The sequence below is a fragment of the Chelmon rostratus genome, chromosome 11 (genome assembly GCF_017976325.1).
Source record: "Chelmon rostratus isolate fCheRos1 chromosome 11, fCheRos1.pri, whole genome shotgun sequence".
NCBI classification, from domain to species: Eukaryota; Metazoa; Chordata; class Actinopteri; order Chaetodontiformes; family Chaetodontidae; genus Chelmon; species Chelmon rostratus.
This window is the reverse complement of record NC_055668.1, coordinates 2,140,743-2,164,306: the sequence shown is the minus strand read 5'-3', so window position 1 is coordinate 2,164,306 and position 23,564 is coordinate 2,140,743. Positions and strand designations below refer to the sequence as shown.

At 43.9% G+C, this 23,564-nt stretch overlaps 2 protein-coding genes across 4 annotated transcripts in view; one reads left to right on the top strand and one right to left on the bottom strand.

The window, feature by feature from the left end:
* The window catches only part of gbf1 (golgi brefeldin A resistant guanine nucleotide exchange factor 1), a 95,323-nt gene extending 82,495 nt beyond the window's left edge, over positions 1–12,828 (top strand). For 2 of the 3 annotated variants that reach the window (XM_041947006.1, XM_041947007.1), the window contains exons 33-40: positions 1,214–1,434; positions 4,431–4,581; positions 5,548–5,678; positions 5,912–6,013; positions 6,798–6,911; positions 7,369–7,546; positions 7,645–7,833; positions 9,177–12,828. In XM_041947006.1, coding sequence (XP_041802940.1) covers positions 1,214–1,434; positions 4,431–4,581; positions 5,548–5,678; positions 5,912–6,013; positions 6,798–6,911; positions 7,369–7,546; positions 7,645–7,833; positions 9,177–9,430 — 1,340 coding nt within the window. In that variant the 3' untranslated portion in view covers positions 9,431–12,828. The remainder of the gene's footprint in view (positions 1–1,213; positions 1,435–4,430; positions 4,582–5,547; positions 5,679–5,911; positions 6,014–6,797; positions 6,912–7,368; positions 7,547–7,644; positions 7,834–9,176) is intronic. The other variant, XM_041947008.1, reaches the window with a different exon arrangement.
* Positions 12,829–13,975: 1,147 nt separating this feature from the next.
* LOC121613721 (core histone macro-H2A.2) lies at positions 13,976–22,754 on the bottom strand. The gene is made up of 9 exons (XM_041947325.1): positions 22,541–22,754; positions 20,759–20,936; positions 20,127–20,233; positions 18,633–18,830; positions 17,842–17,940; positions 17,631–17,730; positions 17,451–17,540; positions 15,690–15,864; positions 13,976–14,507 (listed from the first exon to the last, which is right to left on the bottom strand). Exons 2-9 carry the CDS (start codon positions 20,928–20,930, stop codon positions 14,342–14,344), a joined length of 1,107 nt encoding a protein of 368 aa, XP_041803259.1. The 5' UTR covers positions 20,931–20,936; positions 22,541–22,754; the 3' UTR covers positions 13,976–14,341.
* Between the last annotated feature and the right edge of the window lie 810 nt (positions 22,755–23,564).

The following is a 23,564-nucleotide window of genomic DNA, read 5'->3' as shown; positions in this document are numbered from 1 at the left end:
CACTTAACACCTTTTATTAAATGTATTATTTATGTATGTATGTATGTAATTTATTGGAGTCTGGAAAGATATTGACTGGTTGGCAGAGGCATAAACCACAAGGTTCGTCCTGCTTCATGTTTCCACCCTAGTGTCTTGCCCTGCATTCTTTCCCCTCTTCCTCTTCCTCTTCCTCTCTTCACGCTTGATCCTTGTCATGTGCCCCTCAAACCTCCCCTTTTTCCATTCATCCCTCCTTGTGCTGTTTGTGAGCGACAGTAAGACAGGGATTAGAGTTGAGAAAGGGCAGTGGTACACTTATGCTTTGGCATAGTTAATGGCCTATTCATTTTCTCCTAGTGCCTCAGGCCATTAGATACATGCTGTCAACAGAGCTTTACACAGACAGACAAAAGCAATGGGTCGATCAAAGCACTTGGCTGAGGATGGTGCTAATCTGTATGAGATACTAATAGAAAGTGCAAAACCTGCTATTACTCTATTGAGCTTTTGTGGTCTGACTTTATATCTTTCTGTTAAAGGTGGTTTCAACATAAATGGGATGTTTTGCAAATGGTCTATAGCTTTGTGGTTGTTTTGAGCATCAGGCCATCTTGGGTTTTTTAGGCATGATAATGAATCGTGCCACTTAACACAGGGGCGTGGGCAACGGCTGCATGCCAGTGAAAACTGGGTGTGGTGAACGTATTTTGTTTGATGTTTGTCCTGAACCATTACAGAGCCCCTTTCAGTGCTTCAGCAGCAGTGTATGCAGGTCGATCACGGGATGTCTAGATCGGCTAATGCTACAGAGCGATAAGTATACATTAACCTGGAGTGTATTTTGTCCAGGGAGACATTTTTATACTGCTACAGTACCTACTGCAATCCACAATCTGTGTTCTGCTGAAGACAGACATTTTAGGGTTTAAAGCTTTGTGGTCAAGAATTCAACTGCCAGCGACAATTCAGCCCAAATATGATTGAAAGCGGATCTTTTAAAGTCAAAGAATATGCATGGTGCCACCAGTGCCTTCTCTCTTCAATCAACAGACCACAAGTCAGTTAAACATCTTTGGGAACACATAAATAATAGTTAAATGTCAAAAGAGATGCTCTGTGAGGTACTTCAAATTTAAAAAAATGTTGATTCTGTCGTGGGCAAGAAAAAAAGAGAAGACTTCCTCTGCCTCTAGTTTTAGATTCTAAATAGGCTTTTTTTTGTTTGTTTTAGGTTACCGCAACCACGACAAGAAGAAGAGCCACAAATACGACTCCTCCAAGTCCCGGATGAGGAAGAAGGCAGGGGGAAGGGAGAAGGAGGGCGGAGGTGGCACAAGGCGAGGTGGCAGCCGGGCATCCAGCCAGCGTCCATCACGTTCCCACAGCGACGACGAGGAGGACGAGGGTGTCCCGGCCAGCTACCACACGGTGTCATTACAGGTTAGTCAGGATGTAAGTACAACAACACTCTTTACCCTTCTACTTTTTGTTGAATTGAGCCCAGCTGTCCCAAAAGCATCTTGTTTCACCTACAAATGTTGATCATTCAGCTCCCACGTGTCTTTCAGTGGCTGGATAAATAATGTTTCAGCATAAGAGGAATGTGGCATCAAGATGTTTTTGGGAAACCATGGCTTTGGCTCCCCAAGGAACATTTAGGACGGGTGTAACTTTACATGAAGACTGTAATGAAAATGTTCCATAGTGGAACCTTCCCCACAGCTGCCCTGTGGAATACAGTAGCATTAAGAATCATGTCAGTGTTTGAGCAGCGTATTACACCCCTCCTGATAGTATCCCAACTGTCCTGTGTTTCTGGTGTGGTGTTGGCTTGGGTGGGAATGTAATGTTAAAGGATAAAACCAGTGTGTTTTTAGCCTTTAGCTGTTACAACGGTCTTCAAAAAGCACGTTGTTCGATCAGTTGATCATTATTGTCACACACACCCAGCATATGACCAGTGATGTATCATCAAACTGGCATCAAACTTAACATTAGTTTCCTTTTCCATGTCAGTACTCAAAATATTAATCAGGACTGCAGAGGCTGGCCAACCTAAATACATGAATATGTAATGTGCATGTTAAATTTAACTGTGTTCAGTCTTATTCTTGATGGCTGACGTCTGACATCTGGAAATAAAGGGTGGAAGGCAGTGCTTTGTGACTGCAGGGTGAAAAAGTTGAAGTTGCTCGTATATGGACTAAACTGAGTGAAATGTTTTAGACTGCTAACAGTATGTTGGGAAATACACTAACCTGCTTTCTTTACAAGAGAGAAATTAGAAGATTGATATCAATAGTTTTGTTTCCACCTAGGACTTTTAGTCCCAGAACTACTTTTCAAGGAACTAGAAGGTTCCTTCAGCCTGTTGTTGTCTGCATTTCCTCTCTGGTCTAAAGACCCACTGATTATTCAAATTCGTCTGCTAGTGTGTGAAAAAGTGACAGTGGTTTTAAACGTCATTTTTAAACTTCGTCCCTGCGGTGGAAATGCACGTAGTTCCTCCAAAGGTTCCGAGTCTCTGGGTAAAGTTATCGTGGTGGAAACAGCTCATCTAATGTCTGTGTGTTAGTACAGAGCTTGAGTCATGGTGTGGTTAGCTTGTCTTAGCATTAAAATACTCAAACAAACTGCTACACATGCTGACAGTTTGTCCTGATAATTCTGCTCAACCTTTGTTCATCCATAGTTCCAAAATCAGTGTTTGTTTTTATCTGCCTTGTGCAGTTCCCAGTCAAAAGTACAGACAGTAGAAAACAAAATGGAGCTCATTTTCTGTATGAGTCAGACAAATACACTCCTCTGTCCAGTTTCAACAGCAAGTGGTAAATACAAGATCACAGCTGGGCTGCAGCATAAGGCTCTTTGCCTTTTTCAGAAATTCTACACAGCATAATTCTCACTGCTATATTCATAGTTCATCGCATTACAGTAAATGTACAGTTTTGGTTTAGTCCGTATATCATCGGTCCACTGCTCTTTACTCTGAGAAAACAATTATGCATATGCAGCCAGAATTATTTTAACCCTTTATTCCAGAAAGATTTCTTGTTAAATAACTTGCCTGTAGAATAACGGTTGTCTCCAGCCTTACCATCAACTTCAATTTCTTCTTTAATCACTTTACAAAAACCACTGTACCACTTATTTCACTTAACCACAAGAGAAGAAGTCCTGCTTTCCATCTTTTCTACAGAAATAATTATGAATGAGCCTCAGTCTACTGAAGATTTTAACAAAAGTAAAGAGTGATCTGGAATTCTGCATCTCTCTCTAATTCCACCCATACAGTTTGTAAACTGAATTTATTTGGAGCTAATACTAAGTTCATAAGCAGTCATGGTGCTCATACCATAGCTTTACCCTGCATATAGAAGTATAATTATCCTTCCAGGGGCATGTTCTTCCATTGGCAATACACTTACTTTGGTTCTCCTGAAAATTGATTAATTGATTCCTCGTGCTTTTTTACAGAATCACCAAAAGAGGCTCTGTGGTAGCCACATCCACAAATATCTGCTATTTATGCTAACATGAATTGCCTCAACACACTCAACTCCTGAACGTACATGTAATTCACTCTGGCTCAGAGGATATTTGGTATTTGCTGTTTCCCCTGCTTCCAGTCTTTATGCTGAACTAGATTCAGTTTGGACTCTGACTCTGTACTTAACACATAGAGATTTTAGCCAATCATCTAATCTCGTCTCACTCTCTGGAAAAAAGCAGATTAGTGCATTTCCCAAATTGTTGAACTATAGCTGGAGTCAGCGTCAGATGCTCATTTGTAGAATAATTCTGTCTCTGTTATCTTGTTTGAAAAGCTGTGAGGTTCAATGTCAGATTAGATTCAGTGAAAAAAGAAGATGGCATGAGATCAAAATGCTGGTTATGACGTTTCCATCAGGAGAAAAAGAACAATGCATCAGTCTTATCCTTTAATTTGTGTTGTAGGGAACATGATGGTGCTGTGAATCCTGTTTTCCCCTTTACATGAGCACACACACACACACACACGCGCACACACACACATACACACACACACACTGACAGTAATAGCATTAATGTACGCTGTATGTCCTCTGGTGGAAGTGAAATACGTTCTCTCATTATGTTAAAATTTGAAATGAATCTTGTGGAAGCTCTTCTTCACGGTTGACTAACAATGGATTTGAAATATTTATTAAGACGTGATCAGCTATTTTTAAAGAGGGCTGTTTTCTAGCAATGCACAGATATATAAAGGACTTCAGTTACTGACTCCATGCTATTTGCTAGTAGTAAAAGATTAAATATGGACGTCCCATTATATTACTGTATATATTCAATATTCACTTGTCACTGTGTCATTTTTCCACACTTGACATTTAGTCTTACACTGTGGATATGAACCCATACATCCTGTTATTGTTAACAATGGTGTTGGTGTGTGTGTGATGGTGCAGCTGTTGGATCTGATGCACACTCTGCACACCCGGGCTGCCAGCATCTACAGCTCCTGGGCAGAGGAGCAGCACCACCTGGAGGCTGCGGGCAGGAAGATCGAGGCCGACTCCCAGACTCTGTGGACCAGCTGCTGGTGCCCGCTGCTGCAAGGTACAGGCGATAGACCATTGATTGCAGTCCAATACAACAGCGCTTGTAATGTTATATAAGCTACACTAAGACTGTGTCTTAATGTAGCTTATAATGTTCATTTGTACCTTTGTTGTGGTGTTTACTGGAGTGCATTTTGTTGCAAAACTGAGTAATGATGTCCATGGAGACAGCACGCCCTCTTGCACACAGTTCTCTGTTCCTTTTTCTCCATGTGCCTGGACACCGTGCGTCTCAGCCCTGTCCTTTGGACCCAGCTTTGCTGTGGCGTTAAAGAACGTTACTTGCCTCCCACATGACCAATTACTAATCAGCCCAAATACTCAGAGGCATGTGAACCTTCCTGTGAACCACTACACCCTCTCTCCCCCTACAGCTGTTGCCAAACCACAACCACCGTCACATAAACGTGTTACCACTGTAGGCGGAGACTACTTTCATCACAGTCTTTTAAACTCACACCCGACTTGTCAGATATCGCCGGTATGTTTTTAGACAGGACTGTCGAGAAAGAGCGCAGCGTTTCTGAACATTAACACAACATTGAAAAAGCATATGAAAGTTATTTCTTTAATTTGGATTTTAAAGAATTGTGACCACGGTTTGTTCTGAGCAACATATTTTAGTATTGGAAAATAAAATTGTTGGTCCACATGTACCCCATACCAGGCTGATGGCAAGCCATAACTGCTAATGTGTCCTCATATATTTGCAAATGTTAATGTTGCTCTTGTCTGTAACACCGCTGTATGTCCATAAATGTGCACAATACGCTTGTAGCTTGAATATCCAGTCACTGATTTTGAAGAGACGAGACAGATTAATGAAAGGTGGAGAGTAAAGTTCACTTATTGAGGCTGATTAACTTCAGCATCTTTAGCACTGTTTGTCTGCTCTGAGTTTATCCCAGGTTGAGTATTAAAACTTCACTACAGCTCATATGTGATTTATCGTTGCCCACCCCAGGCATTGCTTGGCTGTGCTGTGACGCCAGACGACAGGTTCGTATGCAGGCCCTCACATACCTCCAGAGGGCGCTCCTGGTTCACGATCTGCAGACACTTGACGCAACTGAGTGGGAATCGTGCTTCAATAAAGTAAGAAAGGAGAGGAGAAGATACATGTCTGCAGTCACCTACAGTGCTCTATCTGCTCTCACATCATACAGAGCGCGTTGATAAAATGTGCTAATTTCAGAACGTTAGTTACACCTGTGTTCATTTTGTAAACAGTATTTTTTCACAGTTTTTAAGAGCTTCCTGACGTGTGTGTGTGTGTGTGTGTGTGTGTGTGTGTGTGTGTGTGTGTGTGTGTGTGTGTCTGTTTGCAGGTGCTTTTCCCCCTGCTAACTAAGCTGCTTGATAACATCAGTCCAGCAGATGTGGGCGGTATGGAAGAGACCAGAATGAGAGCCTGCACACTCTTGTCAAAGGTCCAAAGCCACACACACTACAGCACACACAACAGCCAATGGGTGTCTTAGATTAAAGTAACTGTTTTCACAGACATAGTTAACTTAGATGTTGCGTTTGCTTTTCTAAATATCCTCTTTCTTGTGGGTCTGTGTGGGAAATGTTTGTGTTGCCTTTTTCTGATTAATTTAAATTCAGAGTTAATAAAAAACAAGCAAGAGGAAGATAATGTAAAGAAGCAGAGTTTACCATCAACAGTAGCCGGTTGTTGCTGAGCACCGCTTTGACATGTTCAAATACAACATGTGCAGAGACACTACAGCAGTCTTTGTTTTTTCTTCTCCCAGTGTGGATCTTATTTTTGGCCTTGTGCTCTCAAGGGCTTTGCTTGTCATAGTTTTACAGTGCAGTACAAACTACAATGCAACACAAACATGAGTGCTCAGCATGAGTGTCCATAATTTTAACCACTCACAGTACCTGACCCACTGATTTAGGAATGAAAATGAAGGGGAACACAGCTGAAATGTTTGTTGTCATCTTACATTGCAGCACAGGACTATGCTGAGTACTGTTTGTCAATGTGCCAGAAGGTGACTCTTCAAAAGTGAAACATGTACAATTTGCAGTTGGATCCTGGACCAAAGCAAGCATCATTTTCCTTCAACCCTCCTTGCTTTGCTGAGCGAGGATGTTGGCTTTGTAGCCTCTGAACAGCCTAAAAGCAGTGTTTTGCAGAGGTTACTGAGCTCACTCCTCTGACAGCAGCTGTGTCTGATTTTTGATTGTTTTCCATCTGTCCAGGTTTTCCTCCAACACCTCTCTCCTCTGCTGTCCCTGCCCACCTTCGCTGCCCTCTGGCTCACCATTCTCGATTTCATGGACAAGTACATGCACGCAGGATCCAGTGACTTACTGGTGAGTGTTAATACTAACATACTGTATTGTAATGTGTTTATAGCTAACAGATATAGCAGACTGGTAGATGTGCATGTAGATCAGTGTTCTCCACCTCGGATGTGATGAAATTCAAAGGCTGTGAAGTGCTGCAGGATCAGGATCAAGAATAATCCTGGAATGATTTGGCAGATTGACTCATGTATGTTCATCCACATTCGGTGGAAATACAACTGATCGACATAAGTTGTCAGTATGTCAGAGACAGAAATAAACAGCCTGTTGAAGAATAGAAATCTGGCAGCTTAAAGGGTTTGTCAGCTTGTAAATTTGGAGAATTTTCTCAACGAATAGCTTTTCCTTCAGGTTACAAAAATCACCACACTTGGAAAGGAAAGGGATAGATTTCCCTGGATTTTAAGGTCTGAGCCTGATACTGAATGACTGTCTGTCCTTGCTTCTGTGTTTGTATGTGTAGTTGGAGGCAATCCCTGAGTCTCTGAAGAACATGCTGCTGGTGATGGACACAGCAGGGATCTTCCACAGCGCTGACTCCAGGACAGGATTCTCAGACTTGTGGGAAATAACCTGGGAAAGAATCGTCTGCTTCCTGCCTCACCTGAGGGAGGAGCTCTTCAAACAGACTGTCTTACCAGGTACACAGCCGACATGCCAGGACAAAAGGTGCATATTAATTTGTTTTGGTACCAGGAGCTGGACACCAGTGTTTCTCATGTATCATCTTTGTTTTTAGATCCAGTACCAAGTCCTCCAGCAGAGCCCGTGCAGTCAGCCCCCCCAGCAGGCCGGCCTCCATCCCCTCAAGCGTCTCCACCACCTGCCCAGCTGCCCTCCCAAGTCCCGGTCCCAGTTACCCCTGCAGAGACACAGACCCCCAGCAGGCCAGCATCACCTCAGGAGTCCCAGCCAGCCAGTGCCAACGGTAAAAACCCTGAAGTCTCTCCACAGTCACATCTGACAGGACGCCATGTGTTGGGACTCACATATAGCTGATACTGGGTCAGCATTCAGTGTCTGTAGATCCACTTCAATTATACTGGACCGTCGCTTCTATCCGACCCCCTACCCTGCCTGACCGGCAAGGAATTACTGATTTCATTCATTTGTTTTTTTAGAATTGATAGAAATACAAATAATAAGAAAAAAGCTTGACATCTGAGGTTGAAATAATGTGTTTCTGAATGATTCAGATATATATATATATTTTTTTTTTTTCAAAGACTACACATTATTCACTTGAGTTGTGAAGTTGCAGCAAGATGTACTTGCACAAACTCGACAGTGTCTGACAAAAACAAAGCAGTGATAATATGGTACAACATTATGTTACCAGTCTGAAAATTACCAGAGTTTCTTCATGGTGCTGTTGAACATGACCAAATGTTGTGCTGCACACTTCTGTGTCCATTGCAGACATTTATGTGAACGTTATTCTCTCTGGCAGCTCTTAGTGTGCCTTGATGTTAGTGATCAGTGTAATTCTATTAGCCATCATGCTGCTTTTGTTGTGTTTTAAGTTGTGTATAGGAGCCCCTGACATGTGGCGTGTCAGTGGAGAACAGGATCAAGTGGTGGGACTAATAGAAAAACTTTTAAAGTCACACAAGTGAACTTCTGTATGTGAGCTAGAGATCCACTCACGACAAAGAAGGACGCCGTCGGCTGGGTTTACTACGCGCTGCCCAAATTACCATAAGGACTAAAATTTAGTGTCACTGCATGTTTTCCCTTTGGTGGAGTATTTAGGAAGACTGGAAGCTGAGTTCATCTGAACACATGGCTGCTGCTTGAGGCCTGATGCTGGGAAGTTAAAGATCAATCTGTAAATCAGTGGAGGCCCAAACTCTCACACTGACATTGGGTCCATTAACTCGCTGTTTTAACCACATTTCATGGTCTCCCTCAGCAGACTGTGCAGTTGTCAAGTTCTAAATAGTCCAGCCAATCAAACAGCATCGTATCCAGGACATAGTATGAGGCCAGTGCAGAGTCTGTATTTATTACACCTCTGAGAATTGCACTTAAATATGCTCCAGCAGGGCTGCTTAGGAGTAAGAATGGCTTCACGATGAGCGAAAACGACAACACAGCTGGATTTAAGCTTCTTATCTGCTGATAACTTTGATTACTTTCTCAGTGAAGTTCAGTGAAAGCTCATTCTTCACTGTCATGTGCTGCTGCCTGTCCCTTTAGAGAGCTGACTCGTGGAACAGTTACTGAACTTTGTTGAAATGTCACTGTTGTTTTTATGCCTGTGTCTTCTAGGATCAGACCGATCGTCCCCGGTCCCGCCCTCAATGCCCCCCATACCGGTGCCGTTAACAACGTCCCCTGCCCACGGATCTTCACCCTTGAGCCAGTCTCCCCTCATCCTGCAGCCCCTCGCCTCTCCCCTACAGGTGGGAGTCCCGCCCATGTCCCTGCCAATCATCCTGAACCCCGCCCTCATCGAAGCCACGTCCCCCGTACCGCTGCTTCCCAGTCCCAGACCTACAAGCCCCTCTGACGAAGTCAAGTAAGAGAACTCCAGCTACCCTATACCCCACTGCATCATCTCTCCAGACCACCACCCCCTTTAACAACTGGACCCAGCAGACTTCAACTGCGACTTAAAGATCTGCTTGTCACCAGGTTCTTGAAATGATATAATATGTACGGGAAGGCAAGTTAGAAGTGGCACCCCAGTTATACACATCTGATTCGAAGGAAAAATCCCCTGAAACCTGTGACACCAGTTATTGGTGCACCTTGCATATGTGTGCCATTTTTGTGCTTAGCATGTCCTAATTCCTATAAAGACAATGTGGCATCATGTCCACATATGTCTGAACAGAAAGGAGGATCAAAGTCATTCTAGGAAAAATATTACAAGTAAAAGTCTGAATGAGGTAAACTTGAACACTGAGGTCCTGTCCTCTCTGCTTTTCGGTGTTCTGGTAACCTGCAGGGTTTGTGTTGCACCACACACCATGAACAGTGTACCTCCTGACTCCAGTATCTTTAAACTCTTTGCAACATATATATATTTTAGACCAATACAAAAAACTAAATGCAAAATTCCAAAAATGATTAACACAAATTGATCCAGCCCCCCCCCCCACAGTTTGAATGTTGAGCGTGTAAGCAAGGCTTTCCCAGATAAGGCAGGTGGTACTGTAGATTTTTCTTATTGTCTGAGAACAGTCTCTCCCTGCTTTCTGACGTTTCTACCCTGTCGTAGTTCTCAGCTCCTGTAGTTCCAGCTGAAGATGCCAGATGCTGTAAAAACAGCTCACAAATATATAGTTTCATTGTTAAAAAAAGACCTGAACCAGCTGGACACTGTAGTTTTTAACAAGCTTTTCTCAGGCAGGAGGATATAGTGCATTTGTCGGGCACTATTTTAAACAGCGGATTAATCCATGTAGTGCTCCAGTGAGTGCGAGGTTGAGTCAATATAAACTACAGTGTGTGTGTTCATGGTAATGAATGAACATGTCCCCCAGTGCAACAGTGTGGCTCAGTGATGTGTTTTTAATAGTTTTTGGACAACAGTGGAGCTCTGTGGTACAGAGGAAGGAGATACATCTGGCTTTGATTCACACACAGTGCTTGTTAGTGGGACATGTTCATTGGTTGCTCGGTTGCCATGGGATTTGTTGGTAGTAAGAAAAATCTAAAATATCACCTGCTTTGGGAGACTAGGTCTCATATCTTCATTTCTGGCCATACCCCTGATTTAAACACTTCCTCCTAAAAATACCTCCTGAACGAGCTCGATATCACAGACTGATTAAATTTGTTGTACAGTTTTCATATGAGGGGGTGGAATTATTCTTATTATGATCAACATCAGGTTAATGTTTCAGAATACTTAGAGGTGGTAGAAAACTGGGGTTTAGTCTTGTCACCCCCATTTTTTCTCATCAACAGATCAGATCAACAGAATATACTTCAAACCTGGAGGGTAGCAATGTTTTCTTTCTTTTCAGAGCCCCCCCCCCAAACTTAATAAGACCAGGCTGACCTCATGGCTTTGCTCACACACCTGTGCTTCGTGTTAAGCTAGAGGTTTCACATAGTATAAGTTATTTGGGTTTTAGGTACTGCATGTTGCTGATTAAAGAGGGTCTGCACAGCTTTGACTTCAGTTGGATGTTCCAGAGGTCTGAGCAGAGCTGTTATCTCACCCACCACTGAGGCTTCAGCGTCTGACTGAACACTGTACAGAAAACAACTTTATTTATATCAGTCAGTTTGTGTTTAAGAGGCCAAATTCTTCCTGTTCTCCTGTGATGGCCAAAGGCAGACGCTGGCCTGCACTGCTGATTTCTGCCACTTTCTTTTCAATTCTACTTGATTTTTTGACCCCAAAAGAAAAAACAGGCTTTTATGTTCTGAAATTCTTCTTCTGAAATGACTAAACTAAGAGGGGCCGTGTGCACGTGAAGCCTTCCTCAGGTGGACCGGAGATGTCACATTCCAAATGTAGGTAGCTGAGTGTGCAGGGAGCTCGCTCCACTGTACTCGGGACAGTTAGAGATCCAAACAGTGACTTTTATGGTTTACGATAAGTCTAACAAATAATTTAAAGAGATGAATATTGGTGTAATTTATCATGTTACAGCATGTCCAGCCATGATTAATCCCCGGGGCTGAGGAGCTCTTTGTGTCACGAGGCTGGGTTACTCATCACATCACATCACAAGGACGTCTGTGGAAGCTGGTCATAGCAGGACCGTAACACCTGGTTAAGTTGAATCATTACTGAATTCTTCATGCTGAAATTCACTTACCATTGAATTTATAGAAGTGAAGTATTTTCCCTTTGAAAACCATCTCTTTATTCAGCTTGAAGTTGAAGTTGTGTAACTTCCAAAACGTGATTTCATCACAGTAACTTTGTGAGACCATTAAACAGCAGAGCACACACACACTGTGTCTCCATAGAGCACATACGACAAAAAACATTTTATGTCTCAGGTTTGATCTAAAAAATCAAGTCAGCTAAACTTCCAAATGAAATATTGAATATCTCACGATGGACACTCTCATCAGCCATCAGATCACATGACTTGTAAACTCAGATGTTTTAGACTCAGTGTTTGATCTGTCTGACTGACAGCTGTCAATCAAACTGATGTGAAGTGTGTCTCGGCCACGTCTGGTCCTCACGAACCACAGGATGTGTGATAGTAGACCTGTGATTGTGGCTTAAATTCAAAATTTATCATCTGGTAGCCATGGTAACACAAACGCATCAGCATATGAGCGCAGGTATATTTACCTGATACATCAGAGAGAGACACACTTTAAAAACTGAGTCCAACAAGTGACCACACAGTAATTATTATTATGATTTTTGACCTGACTTGACTCTTTAGATCAGAGTTGGATGGGGAACATAAAAGTTTAAGTTTTTGATTTTCTAGGTAAATTATTGAAGTGCTATGAGTTCAGTGGTATTTCACACTGAGGTGGTCGGTTGCTACAGTTTGCTTCCATACAGAACTTTGACCTTCTTGCATGCTGCCTTGTGTACAATGACATGGACCCTGAAAAACTGTTCGAGTCTAATTCACCATTTTAATGCCAAATATGTGAACTAGATTGTGGCGTAGATCCATTGAAAGTGGCCCTGGGATTCTCTCAGTGATGTTTAATGTTATTTATTGAGTTGGGAAAGAAGAGATGGACCTTTCCACTGCAGTACAGGTGACATAGATACAGTGTGTGTATGTCAGTCAGGTAACACTACAGCCTTATAGAGCCACCAACATGAGACATTTTGTAAGCTGTGTTTATTTGTTGTACGGGACTCTTAAATATATCAGGAGCTGATTCTTGCTTGAACAGGAAATTACATGAATATAATGTGTATATATAAATGAAAGGTAAAGTACTTTTTACTATGTAATAAATATAAAGAAAATGCTCATTCTGCTGTATTGTGTTTTTTCCCCATGAAATTCAGACTGAATTCACAACAGATCTTACCACTGACTAACCTCCTTCATTACTCTAAACGTTTAAGCCAAAATCTCGTCCGCAAACTTTTCCTGAAGCGGCTGAGAGACACTTTACTGAGGAACCAAGAGAAGTTCAGAGAGAAGGGCGGGGCTGCAGACGACGTCGTGTTTTAGATCACGAACAACATGTTTCAGGAATGAGCGTCCTTTGTCAGTGAATGTGAGACATGACAATTCAAAGAGCAAATTAAGATTGCCATCCAGTGGCAGCCATGAAATCAGCTGTATTTACTGCAGCTGCTGTAGCACTGCATCACCAAACAAATTAGTGTCTGAAAAGAGCAATTTTGGGCTGATATTTGGTCGACTCAAGCTGTTCTTTAGTGGAAAGTTGTCATGGATCATTTTGATTAGGTCCTTATTAACCGGCCTCTATCAGCATATGATTTTAAAATGCCTTTTCTTGTTTCCAAAGCACTGATGCTGCCAGTAGCTGACTGCGTGAACAGCTCTCTGAGAATCAGGACCAGCTTTCAACATTTAACTGTTAAGTGAACAAAAGTTAGGACAGACGCACCTCTTACCTTAAAGGTCTTCTATTTGTACATTAAGTCCAATGTGCAGATCCAAACCAACAATGAAGTGATCTGTTAACAGGTATTTGTGTGTCAAAGCCTGATGAATCTTATTCCTCTGTTCCATAAAAAACCCCAGTGAGCCACTGTTGCACTGGGTGACATGTGACAACAATGTCCAGCTGTTTCAGGACATAACTGAGCCTTTTTTATGATATTCAAGAAGAATATTCAAAGATTTACGGGCTTTAAGCTGTCAGACTGTATTGCGAGGTGGACTAACACGCTGTTGGTTTCAGTCTGTGTATGGGATTTGTAGACTAAAAGAAAAATAGAGAATAACACTCAGGGTTTCTTTAAGGCCACTTTTAGCCTCAGGATGTTCTGTGCACATGCCTACCAGCATCGTACAGTCATGTCTAATCACCTGACGTTCTGCAGAGTATGTATGAGCATGTTTTTTTACTGTACTGTAAAAAAAAATACAGTCAGAAATGAGACAAGAAAAGAAGAGGTGTTGAAGGTCTGAGCGGATCTCTGGTGTAAAACATCTGAGTTTTTATTTCAAAGCAGAATGAGAACCACAGTTTTTTAGTAAACTAACTGTATCAGAAACTACAGAGGCCAGGAAAAAAACTGTTATATTTGTACATGGAATGTAAAAACATCATCGAAACGAGGAACCATAATGGCAAACTGTACGGACTTAAATTATCTAATCTATAAAGAAATGCAACCTCTTGAAAGGACAGTGGAACATAAACGTGAACAGCACTCCACTCACAAATAGTTTTTTTCCTCTTTAACCGAGACAGATTCCACATCAAAACCCCTAAATTCTTATCACCTATCTACACCACCTGCAACAAACAACAGTTAGAAAAACAAACCCCTAAAACAACAATCCTCACTTGGCGTCCAGCTTGGCCATTTCCTGAAGATATATTCCAATGCTCTCACTGTCAAACAGAACGAAGTAAATGTTTTTCAGAGAGGAGCTGGTGGACGACACAAAATGGTTGGAGATGGCCTTGAGGATGAGCTGGGCAGCCGTTTGCTTTGGGAATCCGTTCCTGTGAGAGAGATTCAGGCTGTTAGATGAGTCTGAAGCGAGCAGCAGCAGTGAATTAAAGTCCCTTTTAACAGGCTGCACTGGACTAATGAAGGAGGCTGCTGCACGTGAGCCACAGCTAAAAGCAACGCAGCTGGAAACGACAGTGATGTGAGCAGAAGTCTCACAGATCATTACTGCTGTTAAAGATAAATGCATTTATCTGAGACTGTCGGCTCTGCGATGAACGATGCGGCTACGTCTCTGAGGCCGACAGACATCATCTCCGTGTCAGCCAGTGTTCTGTTCGGCAGGCGCTCAGAGCCGAAACAGCCCTGCATCAAAAGCTGTCAGGCAGGTGAGCTGAGGTACCAGTGAGACATGAGATACTCTGTATCCAGGATGTCTGGATGGAGCAACAGATCTGTGAGTGTGAAGCAACCTCCAGAGGCCAACACGCAAGAGCCAAAAACTGCACATCCTCCTCCAAGACGGCCGTGTGAAAATGACCAACGCTACAGCAGAAATAAACATGTTTGCAGCCTCGAACAAAAAGATGTTTTTGGTGTCTGATGCTAATTTAATCTGTTTGTGACAAATGTACCGGGGGTTTGGCCAGGGCTGCTCTGAGTGACGGCCCACCTCAGCTCCACCCACGCTCCACCTCTTTGCCCATTTTTGGATTGGGTTTGGCGGAGTCAGGCACTGAAAATATGGGATGCACCAGAAACGTGAAATGACACGTACGTGGCTGTCTGTGACATCAGCTGGTAGGATGCTGCGGCGGAGGCTGAGCCTAGATCAGATGTGTTGCCAGGTGACACCCCGCTGTGGTGACCGACCGGCCCCATTCACATGAATGAAGGGGCTGCGTGTATCCACACTGGGCCGAAGAGGGTCTGGCAGCCATGACCCGAGCAGACATGTAAGAGACGTCATGCCAAACCAGCAGCTGTGCTTGGTTACTTTGATAACCTGATGTGGTCTGATACCTTGGTTCAGACAGGGAACATGAAACACTGGTGCCTTGTTGAGCTGTTTGTTTAAAATGATGCTTTTTGTCTTTCAGAGTGCAGCTACATGTGAATGCTTACACATAAATGACATCAATGTGTGCTAAGCCAGGACGGGTTAGCTCTAGCGTGCTGCCTGTCACCTCTGCACACGGCGGCTTTGGGGCGAGCGCTGTCAGAGTGCAGCTTACCGTCCAGCAGGAAGTGAAGGGAAAGCCACAGACTTGAGCTTCTTGTCCTCTGCTGCTGACAGGCAGTTCTTCACTGTCTTCTCTAGCTGGTCCTCACACTTGTCTGAACCCCACTGAGGGACGTTGCAGTGGATGATGAAGCGCGCTGCCATCCCGTTGGCCTGGCTCACTGCCACTGCGGGGAGCAAACACACCGACACTTTAACTTTAAATGAATGGCTCAGGTCTGAGGAGAGCAGGGACCAGATTACACCCTGCTCAATTCATTCATCTCACTTAAGGCTTCGGCTCCCTTACATTCTTCAAACTATCTTTTATCCATTTCATGCTGTCCAAATTGTTTTTCCACTGTTTTTCTCTCAAAGGTTTATGTGGTGTTTACAGACCCGAGGTCTGCAGAGTCAGGGTACTGTTTTTTGTTTCATGGTGCTGTGATTGGGTAGCAGGTACTGTTGTGTTTCCTGTTTGGCCTCATTTTGTCTCACTGATGCTATAAATGATCCTGGACATAAGAATGACTTTGTTTATGTTAGGTTAACCTGATGTAGCAGGGCTGGTGTGTCTCACCCCCTCTTCAGACCCGAGCTGTACAGTCATGTCTGGCTTAAAGGCTGCCTCTGGTTTTAATACAGGAAGATGAAGGCTCTCATGTGAGAACCACTTCAATGAACACATTCAGTCTAAAGCAGCAGGTCTAAATGTTAAAACAGAATTCAGCTCCGGGGCTCCCTTTCCTGATATCAGCAGATCTTCGAGTGTGCGCTGCTCAGAGCTTCACGTCAACATCTGTGGTGCTGAAAATGATGCTGGATGCACTTTACTGCCTGTCAGTCGAGCTGTGTTTCCAAAAACATACATGACACAGTGTTTTATTCACAAGAAGTCAACTTCCTGTCAGTTTCATGAATATGCTGAGCTGCTGTTTTTAAGCATGTGACAAGCATCAACATAAGCACCACACATGAAAAGACAAGAGAAGACACACAACATGAAAATATGTCGTCAGGAAAGTTTCAGCCAGGAGAAATTACAAGTCTGCTTTTACTGCTTGTGCTTCATTTACAGCGTGTTTGACTGGGACCTTTGAAAAGTGGCCTGAAACACGTCACGTCAAGTTCTACTTAACAGACTAATTCTGCAGTAATTAAAATGCTATTTTAAAGTACTTATAAAAAGTATATTGAGAGAAACTATATTATAAATTGTACTTATGTGGACTTCTAAAAAGTGGAATAAAATGACAAAGACCTTCAATAGTAATACAGTGTGCTGATTAAAAGTATGTTTATTTTCAAGTCCTTTGTAATACACTATTAGCATTAATTAGCGTTAATTAAAGTGTGCTTTAATTTCACTTCAGTACGGTATATTTAAGTATATTTCCAATGTAATGGTGATATAATAATAACTGTACTGCAAGCGTGTTTTAAATGCTCATGAAACCATTACTTTCACTTCAGTCCACTTGAAGTTTGGGAAGTTTGGTGGACACTGTTAGACTGTTGTATGCATGAGCAATGCTGGAGTCTTCAAATGAGAAGAAAAACAAAGAGAAACCAAACCCAGATCTACATCAGTCCAGCTTGAGGAAAGACAAGAAGTAGTACGTCACCTGACTTGTGAAGTGCCTGTGGACAGTGCGCAGGGACCAATTTACAACCATGTAGCTCTCCATTTCAAAACTAAGCTCAAGCAGCATCTCAAACAGCCAGCTGACACAGTTCTCCACGGATGAAGACCCTGTCCCAGGACAGTCCGTACCTGATGCCACCTCCAAAGGCCCCTGTGCTTTCCGCAGCTCCTTGACTCCCTCCAGGAACTCCCGGCCTCCGGCCTTCTCCAGGGCGTTGCCTGAAAACAGCGCACAGCGGCTGGTGAGCACGAGAGACTGGGGGAGGGAAGTCTGACAACTTGATAAGAAATCAAACATGTACTCCTCACCCACACCGTCTTTGAGGTCCATCTCTGCATTAGTTGGGTTGATTATCCCCTCCACCTTGATTGTTCCAATTTTGCTGATTTCACTCTCTGTTAGCGAAAGCTGTGGATTCATGGACACAGTGTGAGACGACAGCTGCTACAGCTTTCTTTCATATTGACACTGGCTGTCAGCATCAGCAGCCTCATGAGCGACGAGCACTGAGTCTGATACCTTTTGTCCCAGGAACAGGCTCTTTGCTGACAGGATGGTGAATCCGTCTCCAGGGCCGTCTTCCAGTGTGGAGTTTGGTACAGACTCGCTGTCTGTGCTCTTTGCAGGATGGAGGGAAGAACACCACATTTAACCTCACCTAGTTCATAACAGGGTGTACAGCTTAGACAAACAGAACCGAGCTGGTGTCAGACCTCATTACTTGTTGAGTGCCAACACTGAGGAAGAGTCAAGGATCCGAAAACAGCATCTAATGCAGATTCTTGGCTTTATTTCCGTATTCTTTGATCAGATATTTCATGATTTCTGAGTTTAAACTTTTCTCGCTTTATTGGATTTTATTTTGCCGAAATTCTTGGTGTATCACAGATGCATTGCACAGTTAGTCATATTTTCTTAATAATTTTCTTAATTCTTTTCTTTCTTAATTAAATAAAGTTTAAACAGGTTGTTTAACAAAATAATAACTCAAGGTCCACTTACTGGCTTCTTTTCCTGAGCTTTCAACCATATCTCCTGTATTTTTAAGCACGCTCTGTCTTGGACTCATGTTAGACTTGACTGCAGCGGTCTTGACTGCAGCCCTGCAGTGAGAGGTGGTTGAAAGCTCCAGAAACAGCTGATGAGTGAACCCTGACTAAAGGACTCAGGCAGTGAAAACTCACTGAACAGGACTGTCCTGCACTGATCACCTTACATGTAGTTACAGAGAGCACAGGTTTGTCCTGCTGTTGATCTAAACTGTGTGTGTGTGTGAACTTCACGGTCGCCGCTCTGACGAGCTGACTGACCTTTGGCTTGCGGCCTCGTTTGCCTTTGACCTTTTTGAAGGACTTCACGGGTTTCTTGCTCTTTGAGTGTTCCTCCTGCTTCTCGGGGACGGATGCCTGGCTGTCCACCTTCACCCGGCTTCCCCTCTTCTTGGAGAGCAGCTCTGGGTGGATCCGAGGCAGAACGCCTCCATTTGATATGGTCACCCCCCGCAGAAGCTGATGGAGAAAACGCGTCAGAGACAAAGAGTCTGACTATGAACCGTGCTACAGCATACGTCAACACATCGTGTTGCTTCATTAGAGTGCTGCTGTCTCTCAGAAAGGGGGTCTGGTTTTGTGCAGGCACATGTGAGAGCACGCTGGTTGCTCCCAGCAGAGCCTAACCTCTGAAACATTCCCTGCTGCACTCTGTCTGCTGTCGGCTGAAACCTTCACAGTCACTCACATTATCATGAGAACACCTTGTTACTAATAACAACCATTACCTAACTCTTCAAACACATTTTACACATAGCGTGCACAGCACTGTGACATCTCCACTACAGCTTCCTGCTCTGAGTCACAGCTCAGCTGGCCACCATGTGTTTGCAGTGATGGAGCCGCTGGTGTGTCTGGCAGAGCACATGAGGTGAAGGGTGCACCAGGCAACCTCATCTGAATGTTAAGGGCTACTTTACTTAGGGGTCATGCTGGGTGGTGTCACTTCTGCTGTGGAGACACCTTCTCACAATTATCGAACGAACGCTTAATGTAAAGCTGCACTCATCAATCTGTGAATATTAACTATGGATAACAGGATTGTGTGTGATGAACCCACAGAGGACTCTGCAGCTCCCCTCAGCACTGCCTGTTTAGCTCAGATTAAACCCACCAACAGCTAGAGACTACAGTGGAACATCTAGCAGCTGAAGAGCCAGATATCATCCTCAGGAGCTGCTGGTGACAACAAACAGAGCCAGAAGGAGAGAGAATATTTGACTCATACGTGATGTGCAAATAGGCAACTGTTTGCTAACCATTCGCCCTGTGAACCTTACAAAGTGATAATACTGTCAGATGTTAAAAAACAGGAATATATTGGTGTTAATTCTAATTATTGGATAATAAATTGGGTGAAAATCAGAGAAAAACATATCAGTTGACTGCTGGTATTCAACCTTTAACAGCTTTTTTCTGTCACTTGATAAAGGAGGCTGTTGTATTATCAGCAGCTCGTTCAAGCTTCTCCTCACCTTCCTCTTAACTAGCTACTAGTGAAAACATACTCCGAACTGTCTGACTTCATGAAGACGTGTTTACTGAAAAACTACAGTGAACAGTGTCTTCTTTTAACAAAACTACATCTCAAAACACAGCGTTAATACCCTCCAATGAGTCAGAAAAGCTGCCCTTGTTTCCACAGGGCGCTGCTGTCTGGCTCTGGAGCAGCTTCACCGTTTGACAGCCCACTTGTGATCATTCTGCTACCTGACACGTAAAGGTCTGTCAGCCGCTTGCAGGGCGCTGTGTTACCTGGTTGAGCTCCTCGTCATTGGCCACAGCCAGCTTGATGTGCCTGGGAGTTATTCTGCCTTTCTTGTTGTCCCGCGCCGCGTTTCCCGCCAACTCCAAGATCTCAGCTTAGACGAGAGCAAGCACAGTGCGGACACGCGTCAAACATACAGTGTGTGTGTTCGGCTACTTAAACTGATTTATTTTCCGTCAGCCAGCAGCGGAGACATTTCCATCAGCGTCTCCTTTGAGAAACAGGATTGTTGCAGCGGTGGTGTGGACACAGACACAGCAAACAAACAAAATAAAAGTCTCTTTTTTCTCTCTTGCAATCCTCTTTGTGTTACTGGCTTTAGGGTTCAGGAGACCCAAGACTGCCATTCCTCTTTCTAAAGGATTTCTTTCATGATCGTTACTGGATTGTTGCTTACTAAAGGAGTTACACCTGTGCTATAACCATCACTGTTTGTGTCATTTATGGTCAGGATGCTTTGTAGATGGTGGTCTAGAAAGGAATGCTATTTTAATGCTTCAATAATCAACTTTACAACATATATGTTGAATTTCTTGCACGACTAGCATCATTAGCATCCACACATGTGCTGTTACAGACACTGAAGCTGGCATATATGACTCACGCGATGCCACCCTACCTGCCAGGTACTCGATGACCGCTGCCATGTAGACCGGTGCCCCCATACCGATGCGGTATTTGTGCGTGCCGGTGCGCAGGTACCTCATCATCCTCCCCACAGGGAAGATGACGCCCGCCCGGGATGAACGGGACAGCTTGGTGGCCTTCTTCTTTCCTCCTCTGGCTGACATCTTGCTCTACAACCACAGCGAACAACAGGAATATCATATACCGATGTGTGTATATATTTTAAATGTAAGCACGTGTGAAAGGGGTCAGGTCTGCTGGTGGTTTCAGTCCACAGTGAGGCCAGAACAATGGAGCGGTGTGAAGTTCTGCAGAGGTCACTGACTAGGGCATTGACTAATCCACAGTTTTCATAGAGAGTATATCTGTGGTCAAACTGGAGCTAAAAACTGTAGACAACTTTTTAAAATATTTTATATTTCTCAACCTGAACAAACAAAAACAAAACTATCAGCATAGTTTATTTAGATTTGTTTTTTGTGATAAAGGTGAACTGACCCGTTAATATGATAATAATGGTGATAACTTGGTATAACTGCCAAACACATGAAACCAGTGCTGTTCAGTGGTGGGAGCGCTGGAATCATCCAAAAATGAAGGTAAAAAAAACTACTTGTACATAAATCCTTATGCTTGGACAATGAATTAGTAATTAGATAATGGCTAAACTACATTCAGACATGTTTTTACAAATGAGTTATGAGGGTTGAGGTACAGATGATGGTGAGACATTTGGGACTTTCATACATTTTTTCATGTTCTTTCACTTTGGTTTCTCAGCTTTTCTGTTTGATATCAAACGCTGGATAAATAAATAAATAAAGTGCTGCTTTCATACGAAACATCCAGTGAGGCATCAAACTAACAGGACGAACTTCAGGAGCGTCTGAGCAGCCGAACACGAACCAGGCTGGAGGAAAGTGGCCGTATGTGTGCTTCACGTGCAGCGTTGGGAGAAAAACACATACGTCACGTCCACTGCTCGGACGGAGTGAGCCACGGCGGAGGCCACTCGTCTCCTCCTTTCTTTCCTTCCAGCCATATGTTGACGGAGGATGTTACGGAGGAAAGGTTACCGCTTCCCCCGAGCTTTCCATGTCAACAAGCTCGAGCAGCGAGCGGCCTGCAGCCGCGCAGCGGGAGCTCGCGCGTCGCGTCCATGTCAGGCACTAATTAACGCGCGAGCTCACCGGCGGCTTTAGAGGTGGAGGGATATGACGTGCGCGTGCGGTGTTCGGCGCACGAGCCGAATGGAAAAAAAGACGGGACCGTGTGTGACCGCGGCCGTGTCGGCTAACGTTACTGTACCGCAGCTAGCGTTACAGAGAGGCGGGCTGCACCTCCCACACGCAGCTACGCAGACGCTAAACTGGACTTTTCGGTTATTCAAGTTGTAGAAAAGCCCGACACGGCGACACCAGCTTACACGAAAAAGTGTATTTATTTATTAGCACTAATTTAGCGGGGAAAACATAAAGCTAAAGGTTAATGTTAGCTACGCCAGGTCGGCTTCGCTTAGCCAAACAGAATTACTCAGTAGCGTTAACGGTGCACATTCAGCCAAACACTTTTGCGTGTTACTGTACAATAGAGGCATTAAGCACAACGAGCCTCTCTTTACACAAGCCCCCGTCCGCCCCCTGCCTTTTCATGTAGCAGTTAGCCTCCAATCCTCTGCATGCGTGTAATCACATCAGACATGGAAAGTAAAGCGTCCCCGTCAATCCGGATGTGCGCCGAGGCATGAAAAATGAAAAAGCCTCCAAGTTTCTACCTGTTCAGTCCTCCTTTCACGCCGATCGGCGCGGGCCAGAGATGCTCCTGCACGGCAGACAGACGGATCCCCACGGCGAAGGACGGCGCGCTTTGTTTGGATTCGCTTTATTTGCTGTCCTTGTGCGTAATCTTGCTTCCCAACCGTGGAGAAAAACAAGGCACGGACCGAGCAGGGACAGCGCTGTCTGGTCGGAGGCTGGCTCTGTGCTACTGATGCTGCAAAGGGGAAAAATTCAGTAGAGGGAAAATTCAGTGAAACGCCCCCCTAACATGGCTTCAACAGGGAAAATGTTGCTTGAAAGCACCGCGATGTGCTTACAGATAAACGGAGCATGGTGTCTGACGGCAACGCAAATGTAAATAAAACCTATATTCATAAAAAACGAATTCTTCGAGGAGGTCCTGCAGATCGTAAGTGATAGTACTCTACAGTGACCTCTCATAAGGCCTCGTGTATTTCAGCACATCCCAGCTCTCCATCCTCTCGGCCACTTTCTCCCTCATTCACTGCGGCCGACGTGACAACGCGACTGAAAGCTGCGTGCTCCAGGTCTGAAAACAGCACCTGAACGCCTCTCCTCCCTGCACTCGCAGATTGTGGAAAGTGAATGAGACAGATGATCCTGGCAGCCTGTTTGATGCATCAGAGGAGAAATCACACGGGGCTGAGACACTCCTGCAGCCAATCAGATCACTTGACTCCATCTTTGATGTGACAAACCCGATAGAGCCACGAAGGGGACAGCAGCCACATCCACTCATTGACAATATGGCAACATATTACACTGGTTATCAGGCCTTTTCATCACTGCAGAGCTTTTTAAGACAAACCAGTGTGTTTTCTATTTTATTCTCTAATTTATTACCCCTCCATTCATTTCATTCATGTGTCACTACATCCTGCTGGGTTTGTTGTCAGCTCCAGCATTATTCCAGTGTAATACTGTGCAGACTTGTCAAATCAGTCCATACCGCTGCATTCCCACGTGATCATACATAACAGACATGATCTGATGGATTAC